Below are 25,113 nucleotides of genomic sequence, written 5' to 3' on the forward strand. Positions count from 1 at the left end.
CAGTTTATTTTATGAGTTTGGACACTTGAATTAACAAATTTAATTTAAACCTCTAAAACCCCTAATGTTATTGTAGAAGTTATTTGTATTCTACAAATAACATCAATGCGAAATCAACTGGATATTGTGAGTAAAGGAATTAATGATTAAAAAAACTCTATACCTAATAAAAACAAAAAAATAAATTACTACTTATAAATAATGAGCCAAATAGTTAAGATAATATTTATTAAACTTGTAAGGAGGTCAATTTTTTAAAACAAAATTCTTTTGACAGGTTTTAAGGTAATTTAAAATCTTTAAATAATTAACACACTTATTTAAAAACAACAACAGTGAACCGGTTACAACAATTAAAAAATCCCGAACTCCACAAGGACTAATATATTAAAGTCAAAAACAGTAAGTATCTTTTCAGAGAACGTGAAAATATTTTTTTCTCAGATTTCCAGAAGAAGTTAGAGTTAAACTACAAATGAGAAGAAACAATTGTAACTTGTATATATACACAATATTACTGAACTGAGTTCTAAGAGATGCTTGATAACTACAAGCTTTATTGTTATATTTCATTATAAAAAAATATTCATTGCATTAAAAAATACTCAAGGCACTAAAAGGCTTATTAATTTTCTGTTTTTTTATTTGTCATTTGTCTTTAAATAAAAACAGTTTCTACTGAGTGGTTTAAAATTCGCATCAGCAGAAAAAAAAATACAAATGAATTGATTTCTGTTAGCGTAGATCAGTATAATCATTCTAAATCACTTCGACTTACCTCAGTATCTTCTGCTGCAGCGCCTAATGCAACACAACACCATTATTATTATTATTATTATTATTATTATTATTATTATTATGACAGGAGAAATAATTAACCTGTGTTAACTTTTCTGTGCTTCAGTATAATGAAGATCAGGACACAGAAAATAATTACAGTCGCCAAACCAAACCCCGCAGTCAGCAACAAGGACACAGCAGAACACACACAGCCTTGGAAACAAACATTTTAAAATAGATATATTTTTAAACCTGTAATTTAAATTGTATATTATAATTTATAATGTACAGAGGCCTCTGAGAAAAAAAAATGCCAACCTGTTTGTTTGCCCTCAGAAAATTTTATATTTCCCTCTGAAATAAGAAACATTAATTTTACATCCTCAGTCAAATTATCTTTTATGAAAACTACTGACTCTGTATAAATTTACCTTTTACATTTAAAGAGGTCGGGTTACTGAATTTAACTTGGTTCAGGTCTATGTAGCTGCAGTAATAGAGTCCTGTATCAGAGACATTTACTGCAGTGATGGTGAGAGACGTGTTCTTCTCATGAACAGACATCACTATTCTCTCACTCTCAGTAAAGAAGTGACACGCTACTAATTGAGCTGATGTTATAATTTTTTTACACCCGAGAAGAAGTGGAGCTGAATCTCTCGTGTGTTTATACCAGGAGATAAAACCTGTAACACTCAGGTCATGTTGGCACCAAATAGTGACTTTATCTCCAACTTCTGCCTCCAAAGTTAAAGAGCACAGAGTCTCTGAGAGAAAACCTACAACACACCACACACACACACACACACACACACACACACACACACACACACACACACACACACACACACACACTTCATTACTAGCACAGTACAGATTTTATATGAATCTACTATATGATTTAAAGTTAAAGACAATATTAATATATATTATACCAATTTTTTAAATGGTGTATTCTCAGTAAGATATGAATAATTAGATTTTTAATTACACAACCATTTAATGTATACCATATATAAAGGACAATAATTTATTAAATCCATCATTAAGATGATTAAGACTTACCCATGACACAGAGAAACACAGGCAGAGTTTTAACCTGGACCATTGTGTATCAGCCGAGAGACAAAGAGGAAACGGTCTGATGGGTTAAACTAACGCTGGTTTATCTGCGTGTAAGGGGTGTGGAGATTTATACAACCTATGGAACGTGACAGGAAGAAAACCAACTGTAACCTGTAATAGATGTTTTTTATTGTCTATCATTTCAGTAAAAGGTAATCTAAATTGTACATTTTACATCATTCAAACACACTGCCCTGTTTACTACAAATACACTAATGTATAATTATAAGATGTACAGTTTACTTTTTTAATTGTTGTATTTTAAGAAACTACTATAAACACTTAGTGTTTATACATACCCAAGATGTTACATACTGTATCCTGTACTCCAGATATTATGTTAGTTGTACAGTAAGTGTAGTAATGGGAATAATTTCAGACCCTCATGGTAGATTAGGAAGTGCTGCTGCCTCACAACTCCAGGGTCTTACAATAATGTATTTTAGGAGAAAAGAATTTTCACTTACATAATTATTGCACAACATAGTGTGAACTCAATTTAATTATCCGACTAATTCAATTAGTCAATTAATTTAGCCATGTTAAAAGGCATAATCTGTCTGTGTGAACATGCTAAAAAATTTTTATATCTATTTATATAATTATCAGTGGTTTGAATTTGTCTATAAATGTTGTACAGCAGTCAACATTCAGACATCACTTTAACAAAATTATTAGAAAAGTTATCATTCCGCTTCTTATTCATCATCATCTTCTTTTTTTTTTCGAATTGAACAGTGGAAAAAAGTGTATGAAAAGCAGCCAGTGGGTAAAACCAGATGAACCACAGGTGAGTTTGTCAGTTCTCACTGTTAAACACATGCATCATGCATGCAAATATACTGTGTCTCAGGTCTGTGGTTGGAAAACAGTCAAACGATAAACAATGTCTGTGTTCAAGTTAGAGCTTGTGGTTTAAGAAATGTCCTTATATGACTTCCAGACAGAACTGATTTCAGTGGGTTTGTAAAGTAAAAGTTAAGATTTACTGTTTAAATAACTTTGTGCTTCTGCAATAAAAAAAAAAAGTTTGAAAGACTGTAGCAGTGGGGGAGATGAATCCGTTTAGAGGAAAGATTCCGATTTTTGGGGCTGTGGAATGAATCATCTGAGTTTTCGTTATTTCTTATGGGGGAAATTGGCTTTAAAGTGGTTAAGGCATTGTACTTTGATTCAGGAGGTTCCAGGTTCAAATCCCATGACCACCAATTTGTCCCTATTGGGCCCTAGAGCAAGGCCTTTAACCCTGAACTGCTCAGATGTATACTGAGATAAAAATGTAAGTTGATCTGGGTAAGGGCATCTGCCAAATGCCTAAATGTAAATGTAAATATATAAGTGCTTTGATATACAAGCATGCTTCCAGAAAGAGTTATGCTCACAGTCCAAGGTTCCACTGTATATACAGGAAACTTCACAGCCCATAAGCTTTAGGCCTCCTCTTTCAAACATTTAAAGAAGCTCTAGCATGTTTGGTTTCTCTGAAATTCTCTGAAGTAAAAAAAAATCACAGGAGTGCCATTGGCTTTAAAGTTTAAGCTTATTAAATACTCATCTCAATCTTCAGTGTTACAGTACGTGTAATGCATTACAAAGTAACATGTTAGAGTACTTGGTTCACTTTTTTAATGGAGCGAGTAATATAACACGTTAGTCGTCCTACAAGCCCTGCCCCTGATTATTCCTGCTGTGATACCCCTATCCCACCAATGTGTTTAACTCGTGGTGAGAAGCAGTGTTAGGCAATGACCATCCAAGGACCGACGCGCGGAAAGATGGAACCGTACGCGTAGGTGTGATAGGGGTATTAGTAGTTAACAGATTATGGGTCAAACTTGGCTGAGTGATGATGGTAGAATAATTATAAAGGTCACATAAAACAACATGCATGAGGAATCACAAAGGCGTTTTTCATTTTCTGCAATGGAAAGGTACGCTAACTAGTTACTTTTATCAGAAAGTAACACGGTCATGTAACTAATTACTTTTTAATGACAATGATTTTGTAATGTAATTAGTTACTTTAAAAAGTTAAGTCCCTCAACACTGTTTATCTTTGAGTGCAGGATGGAGGGGAGGCAAATCTTTCTCTCTCTCTCTCTCTCTCTCTCTCTCTCTCTCTCTCTCTCTCTCTTCCTTACTGACTCTCTTTCTCTGATATCTGTACAGGGTCATTCTAGGCCATTGTAGAGGACTCAGGGCACTAGGCAGCCAAAATATTTTGTCCCAATGTTGGGACTTTTTTTTTAACTTTAAATAAAATAAAAGCTAAATCACTCTAAAATACCGTGAGCAAATATATTATTCACAATAGAACATGGAGAACATAACATTTGTTTTAAATTGAGATATTATATAATTTTATGCATTTTTTTAGACGGTGGCATGGTCACCATGGGGTAGCACCTTCTCTTCTTTTCAAAATAGTTTGAAGATGTCTAGGTATTGAAGTTATGAGTTTTGTTTGTGAGTGTTGGTGGAATTGTGGCAGATTGTGTTTACCAACAGTGGTTTTTGGAAGTTTTCCAAGGCCCAGTTAGTAATGTCAATGTACATGTAGACACAATCATGCAGAAAAGTGATGCAGTGTTGTCTGAGGGCCCAAAGACCACGTGCATCCAACATAGGTCGTCTGCCCAGTCCCTAATGCACAGAGATTTCTCCAGATTTTCTGAATCTTTTCATGATGTTATGCACTATACAGGGTCATTGCAGCCTTTGCAATTTGACATTAAGAAACATTGTTTTTAAAAGTATTCCACAATCTTTTTATGCACTCTTTCACTGATGCTTATCTTTACTTCTGAGAAACTTAGTCTCTCTAAGACATCTCTTTTATAGCTAATGTTACAGACCTGATGCTAGATGTTTTCCCAGCTGAATCTTTGCAAAATTTCTTGCTTTTTCAGCCCTTTGTTGCCCCTATCCCAATGTTTTTGAGACTTTTAGCAGGCATCAAATTTGAAATTAGCTCATTAAGTGAATTAAAAGAATTTCACAGTTTAAACATTTGTTATGTTCTCTATTATTGTGAATAAAATATGTTTATTTTTCATTTAATAATAAAAAAAAAAACTTTTCCAGAATTCAGGTTGTACACACACACACACACACACACACACACACTTGCTAAAACACTGACAAATTAATGTCAGCATGTAACATTGACCAAGGTGGGGAAGCTTCCTGACTCTAATAACAGGACACTTGCTGTTTTCACAGTCCACTTTTGCTTAGCAACAAAAACAACTTAATGATATAATAACAAAAAGCTAATAGACAAACTAGTATATTAACAGTATGTAAGCATATAATAGAGCATTTTTTATTATGCTAAAACTTCCTTCTGATGAGACTAGATTTTCACCTAAATTGAATTTCAACTAATTGAGCTGAAAAGTAGTTGGGAAACTTTGCAGGTAGTCAAATTTTGTAGGTGTGGTTACATTTGTGACAGAGGCTGGAAGGAACATTTTTTTATTTTGATAAATAATCCGAGGGATTCTCAAATAACTCAGCCACTGAGGTTGCACGAACCAGTGTAGTCTTAGAATCGGTCTCAAGCCCAATTAAATAAGGAGGGTTGCATCAGGAAGATAATCCAGCATAAAAACATGTGCCAAATCAAAATGTGAAGCATGTAAAAGATTTCCATACAGGATTGGTCGAGGCCCGGGTTAACAACAACCACCTAAGGTAGCGTTGGTCAACAGGGTATCTTTGTAAAGGGTTAATGATAAATGTCTTCTGTGCATACACTCCACAGGTAGGATGTGATGTGAAGGAGAAAGAAGACTTCTGAAGTTAGTTAGACAAAGTGGTAGTGTGTGTGCCCAAAGAAGTACTGTAAGATTGGTGATTGGTGAATGTGACTAACCTTACTGAGCATGTTGAAGAAGGGAACAGAGGTGATAAGGAGGTGATGGGTAGGTATGGAGTCCAGTAAAGGAATGTGGAAGGACAGGTTATTGTAGATTTCACAAAAAGGATGGAAATGGCAGTGGTGAATACATATTTTAAGAAGAAAGAGGAACACAGGATGACACATAAGAGTGGTGGAAGATCAGGTGGACCATCTGCTGTTTAGGAGATGCAATCTGAAGGAGGCTGTAAGATGTTTGCAGGAGATAGTGTAGCTAGACAACATCAGATGGTAACATCCTTTGGAGGTACAGACAAATGTGAGGACTGAACTCTGGATTAGATAGTGGAAGTTGAAGAAGAAATATATTTTGTAAGATTCAGAGAGTCGGGTACCAGGTGGTGGTGAAGAGATGCTGGATGACTTGTCAGCTACTGCAGAAGTGGTAAGAGAGAGAGATAGGAAGATATTTGACATAACATCAAGACATGGAAAGAAAGATAAGGAAACTTGAAGAGGAAGTACAGGAACGGGTCACAGGGTATTGTGTCTTTTTACTTTTTTTTTTTTTTAAGGGACTGTCTTTGTGTATATTTCAAGGTTTGAGTGTGCCTTGTATTTTTGTTGCATGTTTTGTGTTTTTAAGTTAAAGTTAAAGCCTTTATTTGTTACATATACATGACTGTTTTCAGGAAAAAAGAGACTGGTAAAGCAACACTAAGAGGGTGGTCACCTGTACAACGAGCCTCGGCATTATAATGCGGGGCACACAGGAAAGACACATGGAATAATAGGAAAAGCAGTGGTGGCTCAGTGTGTTAAGGCTCTGAGTTAAGGATTGGAAGGTCTGCGGTTTGAGCTGGAAGCTTGGCACATTTTTCAAAGTGTAATATGCAGTATTTTGGATTTTTAATAGTCAATGACTTTTATGACTCAGAGGTTGCTTATGTCTGGACATTTGTCTTAATCTTTTTAACTTGATATTCGTTGTAGTTTTATTTTTTATTGACAATTCCTGTAATAAACCTAATTATTGTAATTTTCTGACTGTTTTATAGTTGTTGTTTTTTTATTGTGGTTGAATTGAGGACAGCTATAAAGAAGATAAAGAGTGGAAAGGCAGTTGGTCCAGATAACATTCCAGTGGAGACATGAGGGTGTTTAGATGAAATGGCAGTGTTTGAGTTGCTTACTAGATTGTTTAACAAGATCTTAGAAAGTGAGAGAATGCCTGATGCATGGAGGAGAAGTGATTTAGTTGGAATTTTTAAGAACAAGGAAAATGTGTAAGAGCTGCAGAGAGGCGTAAAACTCGTGAACCACACCATTAAGTTAGGGGAAAGTGTAATGGAAGCTAGGTTAAAAGGAGAGGTGCATCCGGTAAAACCTGTGGCAGTTTTTTTGTTGTGTGGATTGGATGGTCTGCTGTGGCAACCCTGCGAAAGGGGGGATGCCGAAGGACTAACAGCAACAGTGCTTTTTTAAGTATCCCATTACATAAGTAAAAGTTTGACCAAACTAATTTTACTTGTATTGGAGTAATATTTAATCAGAAGTATGTATACTTTTACTCAGATAAACACCTCAGTGTTCTTTGTTTATACCTGACAGTAAAGTGATTTACTCTATTAACATACAGCATGTGGAGAGCAGACAGGACATTACAGTCCTAACACACCGAACAGGGACTAACTGCCTTTACATACACTTTATTTCTTATATGTAAAGTTTTAAAGTTGGATTGTTGAATAAGTGAGTTGCTCGGTCTGTCCACTGTGCTTCGATAAACTTTTTTGGCGCCAGGAGAGACTTAGTGAAACGAACAAACGTGTTTTCTGTCAGAAAGGTTTCTGTTGTTTATTACCGGCAAAAGATAGAGTTTTTATATGTTTGACCAAACGCCTGTGCCATCGACATCTGTTACTACAAAGAACATAAACCATCGTAAAATGTCCTGATGAAATCCTGAATAAGAAAAGAGTGGAAGTTGGACAGATGTTGGTCCAGAGATGAACCAGGAGGTGTTGGCACGTGTTAGAGGGACAAGGGGGAAAGAGAGAGAGAGAGAAAGAGAGAGAGAGAGAAGGTGAGCATGGGAGCATTAGCACCTCAAGAACAAAACCAAGAGGAGACGTGAAAGAGGAAGGTGTTAGCCAGGAAGATTTAACACATTAATGTCAGATCTATGAGGAAGAAACTGGAATGAACTTTTTTTTAATATATAAAATAATTCCACTACATCATAGAATTATATTGTTTAAATATGTAAAGCAACAGTTTGACCAGTGAGATCAAACACAGAAGCAAAATACAAAGTTGACTAATATAGGGATACATATTAATATAATATTAGACTTGGTACAAAACAGAAGGTGGTACAGTATTATAATTTAAAAATACTATTTCCTTTTACACTGACATACAGTACTGACTAGATCAGTACAACAGTGTGGGGTTAATAATTCTGGAGGATTCTGGGTAACTGAGTTCTCCCATACGACTCTCTCACTGTGCACCTCTGCCTCCATCTGCTGGCAGCCGGTGATATAGCTCGGCGCCTTACAGCGGATTAGATCTCACAATGAGCAAAGAATTTGCTGCTGAGGGTTTGTTAGAGCAGGTTACAGGAACATGACCTGGATTTGACTAGAATCACCTCATCTCCCATCACATTTACTAAAGTCAAATAACTCTTATAAAGATCTTTCTGATGTTTTTATCATAAAGCGACATAAGAATAATTCATAGACGGCATAGTGGTTAGCACTGTCGCCTTGATGTTGCCAGGGTCCGGGTTCGATTCTCAGCCCGGTTTGACTCATGTCTCTGTGTGCATGTTCTCTCCGTGCTTGGTGGGTTTTCTTCCTGGTACTCTGGTTTCCCCCCAGAGTAGGCTAATTGGTGTTTCCAAATTGTCCTTTGTGTGTGTGTGCGTGTGTGTGTTCGAGACCTGTGATGGATTGGTACCCTGTCTAGGGTTTACCCTAGAATAATAATTCATGACTTTTTCTCCTCTATACACTACCATGGAAAAAGGCAGAGATTCTTCAGAGATTCAGAACCTGTTCTGCAGGTGGCCACTAGCGGTACAGTAATTGCACACACATTCTGTCTAAAAGTCTGAAACTTTGGAAGATAAATATGAAGAAATGAGGGGGCTGAAGGCTTTTGCACACTATTGAATATATTTAAATTATAGAGCATCATTTCTTTAATATTTTTAATATTAAATATAATATAAATAAATAACAGTTTGCAGATGTTATTAGAGTCTATTTGTATCTATAATGAACCAAAGACCATGGATAAATCTAAAAGAGAAATGGCAAGAAGAGCTCTCTAGGAATCAGAAAATAATGTTTATCTCTGAATATACGTTTTGTTATTAATTATCAACTAAAACTCAAGTGACATGGATCTGTGCCAGCAATACAGCACTGGTTAATGGCCATAAAAATAATAATAATAATATATATTAAAAAAAGCCTGATGATGTGTGTTGGTGGGAAGCTTCAGACATCAATCTGTGCATTTGGGTTTTTGGATGTCAGGTAGAACTGAAGTTATTCTTACTTTTACAGCACATAATTCTGACTGATACAGTAGTATGGGAATCTCAGTGCAAAGATGAACTCACAAAATGCTTGTATTATTATTATTATTATTTAAAAACACCATAAAACATGTGATCATGTGTATCTGTGCTTTTTCAACCTTTTATGTAACACATTTTATATCTTTTTCACATGCATGCTTGTACAGTTGGTTAAAACAAAATCAAATGTAATTAACCATATTGACTATTTTCTGCTGAAAAAAATGACACTCCATGTCTAAACCCCCATATATATTTATTAAAACATTGTAATGTACAAAAATAGCTAAAAAAAAAAAAAAAAAGCTCTGGGTTTTAAGGGCTATGAGATATTTTCTTCTGCATACAGACGATTTTTTTCTGTGTACATTATGTTTAACAGACCTGTTCTGTTCAAGTCTGTTCAGTCTGCCGGGAAGTTCGTCTCATGAGTAAAGGACCAAATAATAATCAAATAGACACACAGATTTTTTTTTAAGTCATTTTAACTAAGAATGTGGTGAACTGTATGGCACAAACAATCACATCCACACCCACACTGGGTCTAAGTACAGTTCTATCTACTGTGGGAACGAAAGATTGACACATTACATTATGATTCACATTCATCTTAAAATTCAGTTTGCTTTTCCCCATCATAATTCTACACTCAAAACTTAACAAAGTACAAACAAGTGTTTGGAGTCTTTTATTTATTTAGACTATATAAAGACTGAATAAAAACTAGTGTCCAAGTAAGAGACTGAGAAGGACAAGGCAGTCCTAACCAGGATTTACTGACTGCACTTTTCTTTGTGGGACTCTTGAACAAAAGAACAATTTGAGGGGCTTTAAAAAAAGAAAAATGATTTTATACAAAGTGATTTTTGTAGTGATAATGACCCTACTGGCACTGTAAGGTAAAACATTCCAAAATAAATAGCATTTGTACAAACAAACTGAGATTAAAATACTGAGATTAAAATACTGAAATAAAAATGATGTAGTCCTCAATTACATGTAACAGCTTAGGAGTTCTGTCCTTAAAAACACTGAAATAAGTGTGAAATTAATTCAGAATGTAATAAATAGATTTTTTTCATGAATAAGAAACACCACAAAATGTGCAAATAGGGGATACAAACGTGTGTGGAAACCATAAAGGTTATAATTAAGACATGTTAACATGAGGGCCGTTCAAGTCAAAGTGGGACTTGTGGAAGAATTTCTGGTGACTAAATGCGTAAAAGTGATTGACATTTACAGAAGACTTCATGTAGATTACAGTAATGAGACTCTGTGCTGCAGTAAAACATTTAAATAGTGGAAACATGTTTAGGAAGGCCATACATCTTTAAATGACGACCCCGGCCGAGGTGGCTCGCAGTTTCTGTAAACATTCGGCGTGGAACCGCCTGATCCTTGAAAGCCACTGGATGACTTGTTGCCAACTTGCAGCAGACAGACACACATCTGCCTGAGGGAACCGTACACACAATCATCAACCAACACCACTTGCACATTACAGGTATTCCTGCACAAGTCCCGCTTTGACTTGAACGCCCTTGGTAACATGAATACAGTATGTATAGGCAGTGGTGTAGTGCAGGGTGTATGCAAGTATACTGTGTACACCTATAATTTTTTTTTTGTCAGCACTGTGTATACAAACTTCTCCATCCACCCTGACACACAGACATGGAGACACATTACTGTCAAAAGTCAAGCAGGAAAAAAAAGCGTATTATGTGCGCATTGGCCTCAAAATTATGAGGGGTTAAAGTAGGCTGGAAAGGTCCGTAAAAGTGTTTCAGCACCTTCTATGAGTAAATGAATAAATAATTTGGGAGCTCATACCAAAAATCCTTGAGTGCTACGCTCTGTGTTCATTGGTTTAACCATGGCCTTCTCTTGACCCCTTTTATTGGGAAATTTGCCCCGTTGTCTTTCTGCTGTGCCTCAGGAAAAATCTCAAATTTTAATTTTAGCCAGCTCCTAATCACAGTATTTTAAAAGCAATGCAGTTTATCCCAAAACACAAGCTGAGGCACACGTTGTGGGCTAATCAATGTGGGAGTTATTTTGTTGTGAGTCTTTTTTCCCGCTACACTGAGTTTTAGGTTTCCCCACCTGGCGAATCCCACTTTAACCCCTGTTTAAAGGTATTGATTTGGTTTGCTCCATGCTCTCAATAATATTACATCCACTGTGGCACACACCAAAATATAGCTTCTTGTGGAAAATTAAACTGATAAAATGATGGATGTAGAGAAGTATCCAAACAAAAATTAGCTTTTAGAACAAATGACCTGGCTATGCTACACCAGTGCTGCTAGCTATTAGCAGCTCGAGTAACCAGAGCCCAGCTAATCTAATGCTATGAATTAACATTATATGGGGATATAAAAAATGTCTAGCAAAAATATAAAAAAGTTGCTATTTAGTTCCTTTTTTTAACTCACATTTTAGGAAATCACATTATAGCTTTGGAAATGCAATCAGACCGGTCAGTGATACTGTAGGTCAGAGGTAGCTTTGGAGTATGATCTTGTTCTCAAGTGAGTTGAGAGCGATCTATTTAACGTTAGCTGTTTGTTCCTGCTTTAAATAAGAACAGTGTCTTGATAAGTGTCCACTCAAACTTCTTATTTCTCTGTTTCCAAAGTATTTGATGTTGGCACTTTATGCACACAGTACAGCTCTCAATGGTAATGTTACTAGTCAGCTATAGGTTTACTAAGGCTAACATTAACTGTGCACCCTCATGCTACTGCCAGTCTAAGTTTACATTATTTAATTTAAAGTGGAATTAACGAATGACTGAAGACTGAAGAAAAAAACAAAACATTATCTTCCCACTGAGACAAAACATTATAAAGACATACAACGAAGACAGGCCTGCAAGAAATCCTTACTTATAAACAATAAATTAGAAAATAAAAGATATAGAATTAAAAATGGAATGTTTTAAGAATTTACAGTACAGTATCACAAAATATAACGAAGCAATACAATTGTACAGATTATTTTCTTACACACCAAATTCAGTCAGGATTTGTTTAGGAGTGATGAAGATCTAACCAGACGTGTCTCAGAAACAGGATGAGCTCTGAGCTGAGGCTGAATGTTAGTTTAGGATTTTCTGCTGGATTTTTACTCCATACACACATTTTTATTTCATATTGCACATGTCTTACTCTCTCAGTTCAGCAGGAAGACACACAGTCATACTTGCAGGAAGAATCTCCTTCAGGGACTGTAAAGAAAATTCACATAATTATTATTTCAAATTATGATTAACATCACACATGGATTAAATAAAGAAAAAACAATAGACCAACTAATTGCAGAAGTCTTCACTTTACCGTGTATAGACAGTGTGTATAGACAGTTTAAAGCAGTGTGTATACAGTATGTCTGGTGATCAGGTGTAGGGTTGATGTTCAGGGCTGATTTTATTAGAGCCACCCAGACCCAACTGGTATGTCCATACAAATCCATATTTTAAACATTTTGACTATTTAATTATGAGGATCAAAGGCTCACTTACTGTCAGTGCCGTTTTGTGGAACAGGTCTAAAGCTTGAACTACCGATGATACACGACCCGTTCTGTGAATACTTCACATCTGCCTCCTTCCTCCTTCCACCACAGTACTTCTTCTTCCAGACTACAATTCCAACAACAATGGCGACGAGAGCAACGAGAGACCCGACTACAGCAGCGATGATAGGAATTTGTGCTCCACCTGATCCTCCTTCTGATTGTCCATCTGATCTTCCACCTTTTGTTGCTGCATCTAATCCTCCATCTGGGCCTCCACCTGTTAAATCAGCACAGAGTCTTTATTATCTGCTGCAGCAAGAAATCAGCTTTCACTCTTTACAGCTCTAGTTTATTAGGACCTTTTGGTACTTCTCGCACTAACTCCTTCTCCAAGCTGCTGTGCTGAACCACGCAGGTGTAGGTGTGTTTCTGCAGCTCCTCAGCTGGGACTTTCAGAATGCTTCTCTTCTGGAAGCTTCCATCCTGGTTGGGTAACGTCTCTCTGAGCTCCACGTCCTCATGCACGTCCTCTCCGTCCTTCTGCCAGGTGATGTTTAGTGCTTTGGGGAAGAAACCTGTAGCGTGACACACCACCTCTGGAGAAGGAGACAAGTGTCTATGGAACACTAACACCTCAGGACGAACTACAGAGACACACAGTGGTATAAACATTACAAGCTGTTTTTAAACCTTTTAATAAAATGATCAAAGCGTTTACACTATTAGTGTGTTGTTGTTATTGAGTGTGTTATTAATTCGTGCACTATCCAACGCTCACACACTTTACCTTTTAGTTCCAGAGTCTCTCTGCCATGAACCTTTAACAGCTTCAGGAAGTCAATACACCCGTTCTCCATGTAGTGCTTCTGGTGTTTCCCGTAATGTGTATCCTTCCACTTCTGTATGATGATCACAGCTTGAGGTTTAGCAGCAGCCCACATTCCAGTTCTGAGATCCAGACTGATGAAATCTTCTCCATCATAAGCGTATTGATTATATCCTTTAGTGGTGCCGTTATCATTCAGCTCACAGCCGAACAGCTTCTGTAGTGTATGAATACCTGCAGAGAGGGGAAAGATTTCTAAGGTTTGGAAAAAATGCTGAGGTTAAGTGAAGTGCACACACTCTACAATGTCTAGCCAATAGGCTGAATATAAGAAAGCAGGAAATGTATATATTTATGTGTGCATGTATGTGTGTGTGTGTGTGTAGATTAGAGTGATAACTCACAGCAAGTGACCTAGGTTAGGATATTGTAACTAGGGATGTGATGCTGCTTATTCAAAAATGTTTTCAACTCCAAAATGTCACCTATTTAATTACTATTCACTTTCTGTTTGTAGACATGTTGTATAAAGTTATATTGCACTAAGAGTACACTACAAATAGTTGTTGTTATTTAAATGCCATCATCACTTCATTAAATTCTAACAGCCATACTGGCAGATCATAGGATCCTATTGATATTTAAGAATGGATTTCGTCCTCATCATCCAATCCAGCCTGATGCACACCACCTAGGTGTGTGACAGATGTCACCATGGATGTCTCCCAATGGTGCAAACAGAATTAAACGTACACCAATGAGTCTCGGCCCAATATGATGTTGGTCCTTTGCATAGTGCCAATGCTCGAACATGCTGAGGCAAAAACTCTGGAAATGCCTTGGTGGGTGTGGCACCAAGACATGTGCAGCAGGTTCTGGAGAGCCTGTCCCATAGGTGTGCTTGATTAACCAAATCCTAAAGACACTTCACTGGGGGTGAATCTTGGGAAAACTTGCATGCCAGGGCTACACTTTGAATTCTTCTTAAACTGTCCGTAATGTGTGGAATGTAGGCACGCCTGAATTTGCCTCGTTTGTAGATGGTACCTCGTCCTGGAAATCACCTACATACTGTAGCTTAACCAATTACTTTTGCTAATAAAGGATGCTTTCATAACCAAAATGTTCCCATAATTCCACTTATAATGAAAAACCCAGCATAATCTTTTAATCAAAATCAATCATGACATAAACTTTAAAATCACAACTGTAGAAACTATTCCTCTCTGTATGAGTTTACAAAAAAATGAAAACACATGACAACATAAAATCATGTTCTACAGCCTATTAAGATATCACCATGCTGCTGTTAGCATTCACTCATTTATAGACTGTTTGGCGAATGTTGTGTCACGTTATATCCCTTGTTAGACTTTAACTCAAAACTATTAAAATGAACACTATAACAATGAAAATGTGTTCATCTTTACCTTTACTGTTATTAAACTCTTTTATTGCTGTTGTGAATGTGTTCTTAAAATCATCCTCGTTGTTCTCCATGCTCTGAGTCTCACTCTCCCAAGAAGGTTCACGCTCAATCTTCTTTATCCAGTCCTTTGGGATCAGCGTACGGTTGCTGCTGCAGTAGGACATAAACTGCTCTCCGTCCAGCAGACCCACAGCCATGAACTCTGGGAAACCAGCGTGTCCGGGTGTGACGGCGATGTAGAGGATCCGCAGAGAGTGTGTGTCTGCGGAGACAAGAAATTTAATTTTAAATTTGGTAAATGGTATTTTTTAATTACAGTGCCACAGTTTTCCACTATTTTTTTTACATTTATTATTATTTGTGTTTGTCCGAGAGAACGAAAATTAGCTATGATAAATTAATTTAAGGAAACACACAGATTAATTTAAAAATGTTTAAACTTAATGTACATGTTTGTATCATGAAAAATTAAAACATAATTTTACACAGACACCCAAAAAGTGTCGTACAGCCAAAGCCAATGGTTTTGAGAATGACACAAATATTAATTTTCGCAAAGTTTACTGCTTCTGTGTTTTTAGATCTTTCTATCAGATGTTACTCAAGTATACTAAAGTATAATTACAAGCAGTTCATAAGTGTCAGAGGCTTTTATTGAGAATCACATTAAGTTTATGCAAAGAGCCAGTATTTACCCTTCTCTTTCCAAACCTCTGTGATTTGTCCTGGGATGCTGTTAGTCACCTTCTGTACCACATCCTGACTGATCGCAGCCCGTTCTTGCATAATCAGTGCCTGAAGTTTCTCAGAATTTGTAGGTTTTTCTTTGTCCAAGTTTTTTTTTTTTTTGTCCACCTACTCCAAATAAAAATAACTACGGTAAGTGGGGAATAAAACTATCGAAATTTTGGGTCCATGGCCTTTAATCCCATTGAGAACTTGTGAATGATCCTTAAGAAAAAAACAAACAAACACAAGTTCTGACAAACAGAGAGACAATAAAATAAAATAAAAGCTTTCGACTTGCTTGCTTGCTTGCTTATACTTTAGTTTACCAGAGTAACATCTGACACAAAGATCTAAAAACACTGAAGCAGTAAACTTTGTGAAAATTTACAAGAGGTTCTGAGAAATTGACTCATCCGTCATTGAACATTGAAATCTCATTCAGTGAGCTCGTGGGTTTTCACATCAACGCGTGTTAAGTCTATAATCTACATTAGATAACATTATACGGCTTTAAACATGCTCCTGTTACACTGTAACAAATCTCACCCCAGGGGCAACAGAATCAAAGCAGGGTTTAAATAAAATGTATCCGCCGAAATACTTCAAAGAGTAAAATATAAACGAATATACAAACATAACTACTGTAATGTAATGTAGCGGACGCGCCTGTCAGTCTCAGAAAAAGCGCTTTTTATATTATATAATGTGTAGCAATTACAGTCATGATCCCATAAAGACACGTAATTGTACTTATTAAAACACGAGACTGACAGAAATAATCGGATTATTTTTTTTTCTTTTTAAAGGTAAACTGCTATACTGCACTAAAACAGCGCTCTTAAAAAAATAAATCCATACACACACACACTCACACTCCGCCTTACCTGCAGAGACGCAGAGAAAACATGTTGTAAAGATGATAAAGTATCTGCTCTTCATCAGTCCGGTGCGGTAACACTGCGGTGGTATTAATCCAGTGTATGTCCGTGTATATGATGGGACCAGGGGGTAGCTCAGTGGTTAAGGCATTGGAATACGGTTCGGAAGATCCCAGGTTCAAACCCAACCATCAAGTTGCCACTGCTGGGCCCTTAAGCAAGGCCCTTAACCCTCAACTGCTCAGATGTATAATGAGATATAAAAAAAAAAAACCATGTAAATCGCTTTGGACAAGAGCGTCTGCCAAATGCCTAAATGTAACCCAGTGTAGAGCAGCAGCGGCACTTTTCATTCAAACTCTCCTCATCTGATCATCCCAACCTGTCCCTTTTACACGTTACTCCTGAATTATATCTGATATAAAATACTTAACCCCGAGACACTACAAATCATATTTACAATGGAAAATAAACTTCCAGAGTCATGTAATCGAGGAAAACTGTAACTTTCGTAGAACTTTTTTAGGACCCGCGACACTTCCGGTATGAGCCGTCAGCGCAGGGGCGGGGTTTACACAAACCAATGGGAATTTAGTGTTCTTGAACGTCATCAGTTTCTAAGAAGAACAGGCGACTGAGGGTTGAGATTATTTCCGGGTGCAGTGTGTATTGGAATACTGGGAACGTAAACTATTCATGTGAATGTCATATATTTTAATTATATACACAACACGTTAATTTAAATTATTTTTCCTCTGTGGTGTATCTAATTAATTTGCAATTGAACGTTTTATTTAAATATTTGTTTTAACATTGATAGAAAGAAAAGTGTTGTTAATGAGAAATCAAAATCAAAATCACATGAATCAGGGAAAAATAAACGCATCATTAGCTTGCCAGTGTTAGCATGGCCCATCTAGCTTAAACTGAACATTAATGTATTTACTGTTGAAAAAAACAACAACATTGAAGCTTGAGCTGTACTTACCTAAGCCAGATCATCTTCGCTTTTATTTTTATTATTTTTTTTCACTCCACAGATATTTTTTAATTCTTCTGTTTGTTCCTCCTCTCTTTTGTGTGTGTAATGTACAAATGTGTACTTTATTTTATTAATCTTGATGAAATTTAAATATCATAGCAAATTAAATAATAAAATCATACTCCCAAATTCCTTTCTTTCATGTAAAACATGCTGTTTTGGCAGGCAGTGCAGTCTGTATGAAATCTCCTTTAAATCTTCTGTGTCAGAGCCCATGAAAGTGTCATTTATGAACTTGTACAGTATATCAAATTCAAAAACAATGAGTTTTACATTTACACTGACAGGACTGCAGGCACTTTCCATGACATTTGGCGGCTCACTTGGCTGCCATGGAGTGAGTGTCTCTGGGAGTGAAGACGCATACGGTCAGGTTGGTTTTACACAGGAAACAAAACCTAAACAAATCATTACCTTTTCTCCAGTATACACTTTTTCCTGTTTGGACGCATGGCTTCTTTGAACAGTGATTAGGAAATCTCTCAGATGGGCAGAGCTTCATAATCTACTGCTAATTACTGAAACAGTAATGAACATACAGTAGCACCAGTCAGACTCACAGTGTGTTGTATCTGCAGCAGTTACTGTTACTACTAACAGTTATTGCCATTCATTTCAGATTATTTATTTATTTATTTATTTATATTTGTTGTTCCATAAAATTTATGTAGCTAGTCTGACTTAAAAAAAAAACAGTAGTTGTCTACAGTATATTGGACATTAGTTGGCATACAATTTTATTTTTATGATCTATAATTGCTTACACACACACACACACACCTACACACACACACACACACACACACACACACACACACACACATACACACACACACATACACACACACACACACTTACAAAAAAAAAAAAAAATCTACAACCAAAAGGACGGTGAGATAGTTTTGATTGAGCCCTGGTTGAACTCAACCACAGTGAACACCTTTGGGATGAACTGGGATGCTAACTGTTCACCAGTGTTCTTGCCAGTGCCCAACTTCACTCTGGTTGTTTGGGCACTCTTTGGGTCAATCCAGCACAAATCTTATTTATCACTTATTGCAGGTTTAAACAAAGTATTATTTTTCATCACATTCTCATTTATACAGCACCATTTGTACTTTATTAAAATATAATGATATGATATATAACTTATCTGTCTCTTTTTATGGATTTATATTGACTTGCCTTCTTTCTTAATTTTTTGTGCTCTATTTAATGCTATTAATATGAGTCAACCTAGTTCAGAAGTATTTTTATTACATTTATGTGTATAAATCAACTACATATGATATTTAAACCGATATTTAAACCCGACAATGTGCAGTAATATGTATATAAAAATTTAATAACTAACAATTATGGGGCTATAATAATGGTAAATTAAAAAAACAAATTTTGATTTCCAATGAATATACTTTACTGATTTTCTTTTTTTTTTTTTTAATGCATTCAAAATTCAAATGGATGCCACATATATTTGAGTGGCTTTCTTCATTTTTAAAAAGAGGATCCAGGGAATTAAAGTAAAAATACAGTCATATGAGGTAAAACATTTTAAGGCTATACATTTTTACATATTATGTATACATTTTTATGGAAATTAGGAAAAGTATTTCACAAAAGTCTGTATTATTCTGTATGGAGCCTCAGGAAACAGTTGCTGGGGGATGTGAAACAAAGATTTACGTCACATTTTTTGTCACTTGGCTTCAGGTGTACCCTGTATATCCCTCACATTTCCCTTTCAAGAACAGAAGTGGGTGTGGCAGGTCCTTTCTCCCTTTTATTTATATACCCCCTAGCAGTTGTGGGACTAGGACAACCTCTCTTGCCAGATTTTTGACATTTTTGCACAAGCTTTCTGCGATATACAACTTAAAAATACTGTATAAAGCCTTATCTGTTCCTTTCTTTTTCATCCCAATGCTGCTGCAATTTCTCTTGTAGAGCAGCCAAGCAGTCATGATGGTCATGTCGATAAAGTGAAACATCAGCCAGTGATGCCACTTCTTTGGCCTGACCAGTGCAATGAGAAAGTCCATTATACCAAAAATAATACAACTTTACAGCATGCAAGGTGGTTTCTCCAACCATGGCCGGCATTTTCTCCTCAGATGGAACTGTCTGTGCAAATACACAATCAACGACCACCATGGACTCAAATCTTTACCATGATGCTACCTACTGCTGAAAAAAATAGCCTTAATCTTTAGAATTTAGAGCAGAGAGATGCACATCTCTATCAAAAGATAAGTGAAACATACATATTCCATCGCCTAGACAAGCTGAAATTTTTTCAGGCCTTCCAGAATTGTTGAAAATGAGAAGTAAAATCCTTAATAGATGAAGAGGGTAAGAGCACATATGCAGGGGTTGTCTAAAATAAATTAATGAAGACAAATGTCCCACCTTTAAAGTTTTTAAAGCCATGGAGTTAGATCATGTGTCAAGTTTCAAGATTGATCTCCATTATTTATTAGTGTAACCTTTATAATGAAGCCTATTATTCATTAGAAGAAGTTTTGGTGTCCTACTTTATCACTGCCTGACCACAAAAAAGGCCCCATTTTTATTATTGGGCTACCAAAACCGGGAGGAATAGTTGGGGAATAACTGTCAACTTTGTGAAACAAATGAAATCATGAATGGAAATAGAGAAGGTGCATGGGGAAAAAAATCAACAGTAAATACCAGAGCTATGATTAATAGTGACAGTAAGAGCATTTCCATACATACAAAACGTGATGAGAACAGGCCTGGGACAAAACAGCTGTGTTTCCATAGGAAAACCACTTCTTAGTGAGATTCATCAGAACAAAGGCATCAGTGTGCTAGTGATGCACACTGATGAGCATAAAGATTGGCCTTTGGAGCGATGGAAAAAGGTTGTGTGGTCAGATGCGTCCATAGTGACCCTATCTCAGAGCGACTGGCACATAAAGTGATGTGCCTTCTTATTTATTTTTATTTTTTTTTGGTTAGGCAGTTCTGTGTATACAGTATCTCACTTCAGACTGTTTCACACATGAAAATGTGTGCAGCCCACAGCAAACAGCCTTAGTCTCTCAGTGGTTAGAGCCGTCACTTAGCACAGGCAGGGCTGGGAGTTTGAATCTAACCTACAGAAAAGAATACATTTCCAGAAATACATGAAGATTGAGTGAGAAAATGCAAATAAGGGTAAAAAAAAATAATCATACTGAAATCACTTTATATGAATAACCCTGATTGTAAGGTTTAGATTCTTTAAATAGGCTACCTTCTTTAAATAATACACTTTGTTCCCCACTCTAAATGTGATATTATTTGTACCCCAAAGAAGTTCAGCCCAGAACAACACCAACTTTTTTTTTTAAATAGTAAGTGCATGCTGCATTTAAGTTATTAAATATGACTTGCAGTGCTGATCAGTCTTGCTCCCAGCTGATCCTGAGCCTGAGGGTACAGTAGCTTGGTCAGGGGCAGTCGTTCTCTGTATTGTGTTGGCTTTGGGCACATTGCTTGTGAATCACTTCAGATCTGTCTATCAGGAAAGCATATTTCTGACATTGACAGTAAAGTATTTCTACTCTCAGTTTTTCATAAGAGCTAAGAATATTATAATATGAACATAACAAATTTTACTACATCATGTTGTGTAAATATACTGTACACACAAGTCGAAGTGTTCTCTTAATATATATCAGTAAACAAAAAAACTAATATATATAATTTCACTCAGTATAGCTCCCCAGAGCAGGGGTAGTAAATGGGAGGAAAAAAATATGATGTTCATCCAATCAGAGCACCTGTCTTTTAGCCACGTGGTTTGTCTGTTCAGAAAAGCTCTGTCTCTTATACCAGTATTTAGGATCTATTGCTTTATCTTTTTATCACCTTATCATTACTTCTAAAGATGAATTATAAGTTGGAATTTGAGAATCTGACAGCACGAACTCAGTAGACATAAAGAAACACTTCATGGGAATAAATATCTTGTATATGCGCATTAGTTTCCTGTCATTGGAAGATAAAGAGTTGATCACCATCTGACACAAAACTGTTTAAAACTTCCCTTCCATTCAACATTTCGATTTAATGTATGAAATGGAAAAATATTGTTGAAAGAGTGAGTTCTCAACAATGTACAGACAAAACCTCTCTTTGATATATAATATACAGTATATATTAATATATTGTTTTGATAAATTACATCACCTGCCTAATTTGTTCCCCATCAGCCTTTTACAGCCTGATGACTAAATTACAGTGAGAAAGAATTCAATATAGGCATTTACAATTTTGCTGTAAATCTTATGCAGATCCCTACAGAACATTTACTTGACCAGATCATCTCCTAGTGATTAGTCTTAATCTGATTGGTCTGAGATTAATGCAAAATTAATCCAATACAACAGTAGAAAAGTCTATAATCATAATACTCGTCTAAAAATGCTGAACTCCAAAGTGTAATTCTCGTACATTCTACTGTAACTCTAGCTTATGTAATAATTTCCTCTACACTCCAAAACCCTATTAATTAAAGAAAATAAATATATTTTTTTGCTTTTAAATAAATAAAATAACGTATCATGTTACAAGAGCACCACACATTAGCACAAAAAGCTAATTTCTAATACAAAACATACACTCACCGGCCAGTTCATTAGGTACAACCTTAGTAGTACCGGATTCTACCACTTTTGCCTTCAGATCTGCCTGAATTCTTTATGGCCTAGATTGATATCTGGTGACTGTGGAGGTTGTGTGAGTACAGTGACCTCACTGTCATGTTCAAGAAATTAGTTTGAGATGATTAGCTTTGTGACATGGCACGTTATCCTGTGCTCTTAAAGGGATGGACACGGTCAGAAATAATACTCAGGTAGTCTGTGGCATTTAAACCATGCTCAATTGGTTGGGAAAGTGTGCCAAGAAAAACTCCCCAGCATTACACCACCAGCCTGAACTGCTCATACAAGGCAGGATGGATCCACGCTTTCATGTTGTTCCCGACAAATTCTGGCCCGGCCATCTGAATCTCACAGCAGAAATCAAGACTCATCAGAAATAAGTCAAGATTTCCTGATTGTCTATTGTCCGATTTTAGTGGAGTCCATCTGAATTGTATCCTCCGTTTCCTGTTCTTTCTGCTCTTAGCTGATGTGATCTTCTGCTGCTGTAGTCCATCTGCTTCAAAGGTCGACGTATTGTGTGTTCAGAGAAGCACTTCTGCATGCCTCGGTTGTAACAAGATGTTACTTGAGTTACTGTTGGCTTCCTATTAGTTTGAACCAGGCTGATTAAAAGAGAAGAAAAAAGCAAAACAAGAAAACAGACGAAATTGAAGAAAGAAAAAACAAATTCTGTAATAGCTCAAAACTAATAAAAATTTTATTTCCAGTCAGTTGAAATCAGACTGTTTTATAATTCTGGAAGCCACTGTATATACTTACTTTGACGTATTTGTGGCTTCAGGATTGTCAACTAAAATACATAAAACATTTTTTAGATGACCTTTTATTTTAAATTTAGATAAATTATTTAATTTGTGAAGTATTATTATTATTATTATTATTATTATTATTATTATAGTAATACTTGTTGCAGTTGAATTGAAGTAATAATTTACCTTTGTGTGTTGTTCTGTACATCAGTGTGAGGAAGATCAGGACACAAAAAAGAATTAGAGTCGCTGAACTGAACGCCACATTCAGGATGAAGAACACTGACGAAGTGTCTGAACCTGGTAGTAGTACTGTAGGTGGTTTTAATGTGAATAATGTTAATGTCATGGATAATTGATGTACAGTGTTCACAAAGTGACGCTGCTGCACAAAAGAATAAATAACTGACAGACCTGGTGTTGTGTCTGTGCTTTTGGGAAGTGTTTCATTTCCACCTGAAACATATACACATTATTTATGGAGTTTTTAAAAACAAAACTTATATTGCATACAATTTTACATATTTATGCATATTATATACATTTACCTTTCATCCTCAAGTAGCTAGAATTGCTGAATGAGATTTGGTTGAGCTGCATAAACCCGCAGTAGTAGAGTCCTGTATCAGAGACATTTACTGCAGTGATGGTGAGAGACGTGTTCTTGCCTTGAACAGACATCACCATGCGCTCTCTGCCACTGTAGAAGTAACACACATGTGCTGGGCTTGACATCTTAAAATGCCTACAGCCAATAAGAGCCGGTACTGAAGTGGTACTTAAAGCAGCAGTACTGAGGTCCTGGTAGAACCAGAAGATGTAACCTGCATGATCCAGCTCATGCTGGCACCAAAGCGTGACATTATCTCCAGGATCTGCTTCTAAAGATGAAGAACACAGATTCTCTGAGAGCAAACCTGCAACACAGAAACACAAAGATTAGTTGATCATATTCTGTGCATAATAAAAAAAAATCCTTAAATATACAGTGTGAAACAAAAAGTTGTCACGGTAACAATAGCCCATAATAGGACTTAATTAAAATAAAAAAATACAAATAAATAACTGGTAAAACATTTTCTCATCTGATTTTTTAAAATCAGAAATATTCTACAGATTTTCACCTTTCAGAGATCATTAATGCTCAGAAATGTAGTTAGTGATTTAGAGTAAAATGTAATAGTTATATAATATTATATATTATTATATTATATAATATTATATATATTATATATTACACATTTTTCATATGCCTTAACAATATTTTGTCTTGTAAGGTTTTGGTGTTAGAGATATGATTTATTCAATATTCACACTAAATTTGTGATTATATTTAATAAAGCAGTAAGTAATATTCTTCACACTTACCCATCACAACCAGAAACAAAAGCATGATGGTAAAGTCGTCCTTTTCTGCTCTGTGTCAGGTGAAAAATACAGAGGAAATGGTGAAACAGTGGAGAGCGAAACAGTGTTTGTTCAGTGTGCAGGAGGTGTGAGCGATGTACAGGCTCTAGCGGTTTATTTGCTCGCTAAATGCTTTCCTGGTAAGTTTCATTTCCTGCAGCATCAGGACTGACCTAACTATATAATATAGACTGAATTCATGTTTTTGTCAATTGCAAAGACATTGTCCCACTTGCAGCCTTAACTGTTACAGTTTTTGTCCAGATTTGTGATGGAATATTTTGATAAACAGAGAGTTGGAGTCATTGATCCAGTCTAAACACTGTACACAAGGAGGATTTTAGTTTGACCTAAATGGGATTGACCAGAATTCTCTTTGTTTAATAAGACTTTAAAAATGCAAATAAAATATATACTGTACGTCACTTTGATTCAACAGAAGGTTCTGTGATACAATGAAAGGATGTACATTTTTGTGGTTGGAAAACAC

The 25,113-nt window shown here is 36.1% G+C and overlaps 3 protein-coding genes across 4 annotated transcripts in view; all 3 read right to left on the minus strand.

Moving 5' to 3' along the window:
* Positions 1-874: 874 nt before the first annotated feature.
* The window catches only part of LOC128509752 (immunoglobulin kappa light chain-like), a 67,687-nt gene continuing 43,448 nt past the window's right edge, over positions 875-25,113 (minus strand). The window contains exons 2-4 of the mRNA XM_053481586.1: positions 1,212-1,559; positions 1,099-1,134; positions 875-993 (exon numbers count right to left, since the gene is read on the minus strand). Coding sequence (XP_053337561.1) covers positions 875-993; positions 1,099-1,134; positions 1,212-1,559 — 503 coding nt within the window. The remainder of the gene's footprint in view (positions 994-1,098; positions 1,135-1,211; positions 1,560-25,113) is intronic.
* Positions 12,528-15,960, minus strand: LOC128509134 (patr class I histocompatibility antigen, B-1 alpha chain-like). Its single transcript, XM_053480719.1, has 6 exons — positions 15,838-15,960; positions 15,144-15,404; positions 13,675-13,947; positions 13,247-13,531; positions 12,892-13,125; positions 12,528-12,597 (listed from the first exon to the last, which is right to left on the minus strand). The coding sequence occupies exons 1-6, from the start codon at positions 15,926-15,928 to the stop codon at positions 12,548-12,550; spliced, it is 1,194 nt and encodes a 397-aa protein (XP_053336694.1). The 5' UTR covers positions 15,929-15,960; the 3' UTR covers positions 12,528-12,547.
* On the minus strand, positions 19,424-24,686 carry LOC128509143 (uncharacterized). 2 transcript variants are annotated; one of them, XR_008355996.1, is made up of 7 exons: positions 24,585-24,686; positions 23,765-24,133; positions 23,631-23,672; positions 23,403-23,528; positions 23,227-23,257; positions 22,426-23,069; positions 19,424-20,910 (listed from the first exon to the last, which is right to left on the minus strand). XR_008355996.1 is itself a non-coding variant. In XM_053480731.1 (6 exons), exons 1-6 carry the CDS (start codon positions 24,607-24,609, stop codon positions 22,877-22,879), a joined length of 786 nt encoding a protein of 261 aa, XP_053336706.1. In that variant the 5' UTR covers positions 24,610-24,686; the 3' UTR covers positions 21,907-22,876. The 2 variants fall into 2 exon arrangements, 1 of the variants encoding a protein (XP_053336706.1); XM_053480731.1 differs by lacking the exon at positions 19,424-20,910 and having other exon boundaries at positions 21,907-23,069.

The sequence above is a fragment of the Clarias gariepinus genome, chromosome 21 (genome assembly GCF_024256425.1).
Source record: "Clarias gariepinus isolate MV-2021 ecotype Netherlands chromosome 21, CGAR_prim_01v2, whole genome shotgun sequence".
In the NCBI taxonomy this organism is placed as follows: Eukaryota; Metazoa; Chordata; class Actinopteri; order Siluriformes; family Clariidae; genus Clarias; species Clarias gariepinus.

Bases quoted from the DNA above. Each gene is read 5' to 3' on its own strand.
- LOC128509134 (XM_053480719.1), bottom strand. From the start codon at position 15,928: ATGCAAGAACGGGCTGCGATCAGTCAGGATGTGGTACAGAAGGTGACT. The intron at 13,532-13,674 runs GTAAAGTGTGTG...GTGTCTCTGTAG, and splicing joins AGAGACTCTGGAACTAAAAG to TTCGTCCTGAGGTGTTAGTG. The intron at 12,598-12,891 runs GTAAGTGAGCCT...TTTTCTTTACAG, and splicing joins TCCACAAAACGGCACTGACA to TCCCTGAAGGAGATTCTTCC.
- LOC128509143 (XM_053480731.1), bottom strand. From the start codon at position 24,609: ATGCTTTTGTTTCTGGTTGTGATGG. The intron at 23,529-23,630 runs GTCTGTCAGTTA...AACCACCTACAG, and splicing joins AAGCACAGACACAACACCAG to TACTACTACCAGGTTCAGAC. The intron at 23,258-23,402 runs GTAAATTATTAC...TATGTATTTTAG, and splicing joins GTACAGAACAACACACAAAG to TTGACAATCCTGAAGCCACA.